This window comes from Dufourea novaeangliae, unplaced genomic scaffold, assembly GCF_001272555.1.
Source record: "Dufourea novaeangliae isolate 0120121106 unplaced genomic scaffold, ASM127255v1 scaffold109, whole genome shotgun sequence".
In the NCBI taxonomy this organism is placed as follows: domain Eukaryota; kingdom Metazoa; phylum Arthropoda; class Insecta; order Hymenoptera; family Halictidae; genus Dufourea; species Dufourea novaeangliae.
This window is the reverse complement of record NW_015373997.1, coordinates 3,234,208-3,236,404: the sequence shown is the minus strand read 5'-3', so window position 1 is coordinate 3,236,404 and position 2,197 is coordinate 3,234,208. Positions and strand designations below refer to the sequence as shown.

The window sequence follows — 2,197 nt, the reverse complement described above, 5'->3', positions numbered from 1 at the left end:
GCAGGGAATGTCTTAAACCGCGATATCTTCCAACAATTCCGTCGTTCATTTAAATTGCGAATCGGCCTGGCCCGAAGCTCAGTCAGCGGCGTTTAGTCGTGGTAACCGATCCACGATATTATCCCTCGGCATCGTTCGTCAGTCAAGCGCCGCGCGTTCGGCGATAAACACAAGCACGGTGGAACATGCCAGTGACGTTTGACAGTTGGCAGAGTGTCGATCGGCTCTTGACAAACGATGGATACATCGTATTTGGCCGATGACAACGATTCCGAGATTACACTTTATGTCCGGCAGCTGATGACTGCTCTTGGCCCACTGTTGGGAGTGTTTATGGCGGGTTTGTCATCGGGATACAGTGCTGTGCTTCTGCCGCAGTTACATTCACCGAGATCGACAGACAACCGGAACACGACGAGTTTTATTAACGATGGGGAGAAGATCAGGGTGTCTACGATCGACGAGGAATCTTGGATCGCCTCTTCAGTCGTTCTACCGATGGCGCCGGGTTGCTGGTTATCGGGATACATGATGGAGAGCCTGGGCAGAAAGAGATCCACGGTTATATTGTTGCCTATGTACCTGATCGCGTGGTTGACGATCAGTCTAGCTAACAACGTCACTTGTCTCATAATCGGAAGATTGATCTCCGGTTTCTGTGCCGGGCTCATGGGGCCCCTGATCCCGGTCTACATCAGCGAGACGTCCGACCCTGTTCTACGCGGAGTCTTACTGAGCCTGATCAGTATGACACTGTCAACCGGGATTCTGACGGTTCACGCAGTCGGTACATGGCTGGACTGGAGGACGACCGCGTATATCTCTGTGGCCTTCGCGGTAATCAGTTGTCTGACCTGCATCGGTGCCCGTGAGAGTCCCACTTGGCTGGTAAACAAAGGTCTGAGGGACTCAGCGATCGATTCGTGGGTGTATCTACGGGGATGGAGATCGTTGGGCGAGTACGAGGCGTTGGAAAACTCGAAGAAAGCCGGACGGAAGTCTGTCAAGCGATCTGTTTATTCCAAGTTAGGGGATACCTTGTCCTCCAGATACTTTTTGTTACCTCTGGCGGTGTTGCTCGTGTTCTTCTTCACTGCCCAGTTCTCTGGGTTCAACGTCGTGGTGTTCTATTCCGTTGATATGCTCAAAGAGGTCACTGGACCAGAGAATGGGTATATTGGGACGTTGATTATGGACGTGATTCGTCTGATCACCAGCATCGTCGTGTGCTTTTTGATTCAGTATTGGGGCAGACGGACTTTGACCTTGCTGTCCGGTTATGGAACTGCTTTTGCCTTGTTTCTGCTTAGTTTCAGTTTGTTCTTCGATATTGGCAGACCGTGGTTTACGGGTGTTCTATTGATGCTTTACACCGTGTTTCTGACATTGGGCCTGGCGCCTCTGCCGTGGATACTTTGCGGAGAACTGTTCCCTCGGAAGTTCCGAGGTCTCGGGTCTGGTCTCACGTCGGGCTTCGCGTTCACTTGCTTCTTCGTGGTCGTCAAAATCGCGCCGTGGATGTTCGAGTCGTTAGAACCGTACGGAACTTTTATGGTTTACGGTGTCGTCTCGCTCCTCGGGACCAGTTTCTTGTACTTCGCGTTGCCGGAAACGAAGGATAAAACCCTGCAGGACATCGAAAGGTGTTTCGACAGGAAGTCGGGCAACAATCCGGAAAATGGGAACACGGAGATTCCGATGATCGTGCGGAAAGTTAATGGATAAGACTCGTTTGGTGACCGCTGATTAATCGAATATTTTTCTGACTCGAGTTGTAAATCTTTTGTTGTTTTTGTAATAATGCTCACCGAAGAGCTTGTTGGTTTTTAGTGAATGATGTGGAAGTTTGAATTTTTGAGAGTGAATTGTTTTATTGTTTGGGCGATGTTGTCCATGGAGAGTTTTTGTGCGTGGTGAGAACCAATTTTTGGTTGAGAAAAACGTAGGTTGCATTAATGTTTGTTACAGAAAATGTTTTTGAATTGTTGAAAATATTGAAAGTATCTTTTTTCTATAAAACATTTGAATATTCTTTGTTGGAGTTGTTCTAAAGCGCACCAGAAGTGTTCCAAGAGTTTCTTTAGTAAATTTAAGGCTACGTTTAGTATAATGAATTCTTTGCATAAAAGATCATTTAAATGACAATTCCGTGTATTATTTATAAAATGATAAACGAATCGTTTCTTTAGCTAGAATC

General features: G+C 47.2%; 1 protein-coding gene across 1 annotated transcript; it reads left to right on the top strand.

Annotated features, from left to right (window-relative positions):
* Positions 1-237: 237 nt before the first annotated feature.
* Positions 238-1,725, top strand: LOC107187975 (facilitated trehalose transporter Tret1-like). Its single transcript, XM_015576184.1, has one exon. The coding sequence runs from the start codon at positions 238-240 to the stop codon at positions 1,723-1,725; it is 1,488 nt and encodes a 495-aa protein (XP_015431670.1).
* The last annotated feature ends 472 nt before the right edge of the window (positions 1,726-2,197 follow it).

What these genes read in the sequence shown, in the direction of transcription:
- LOC107187975 (XM_015576184.1), top strand. Translation starts at nt 238, where the DNA reads ATGGATACATCGTATTTGGCCGATGACAACGATTCCGAGATTACACTT.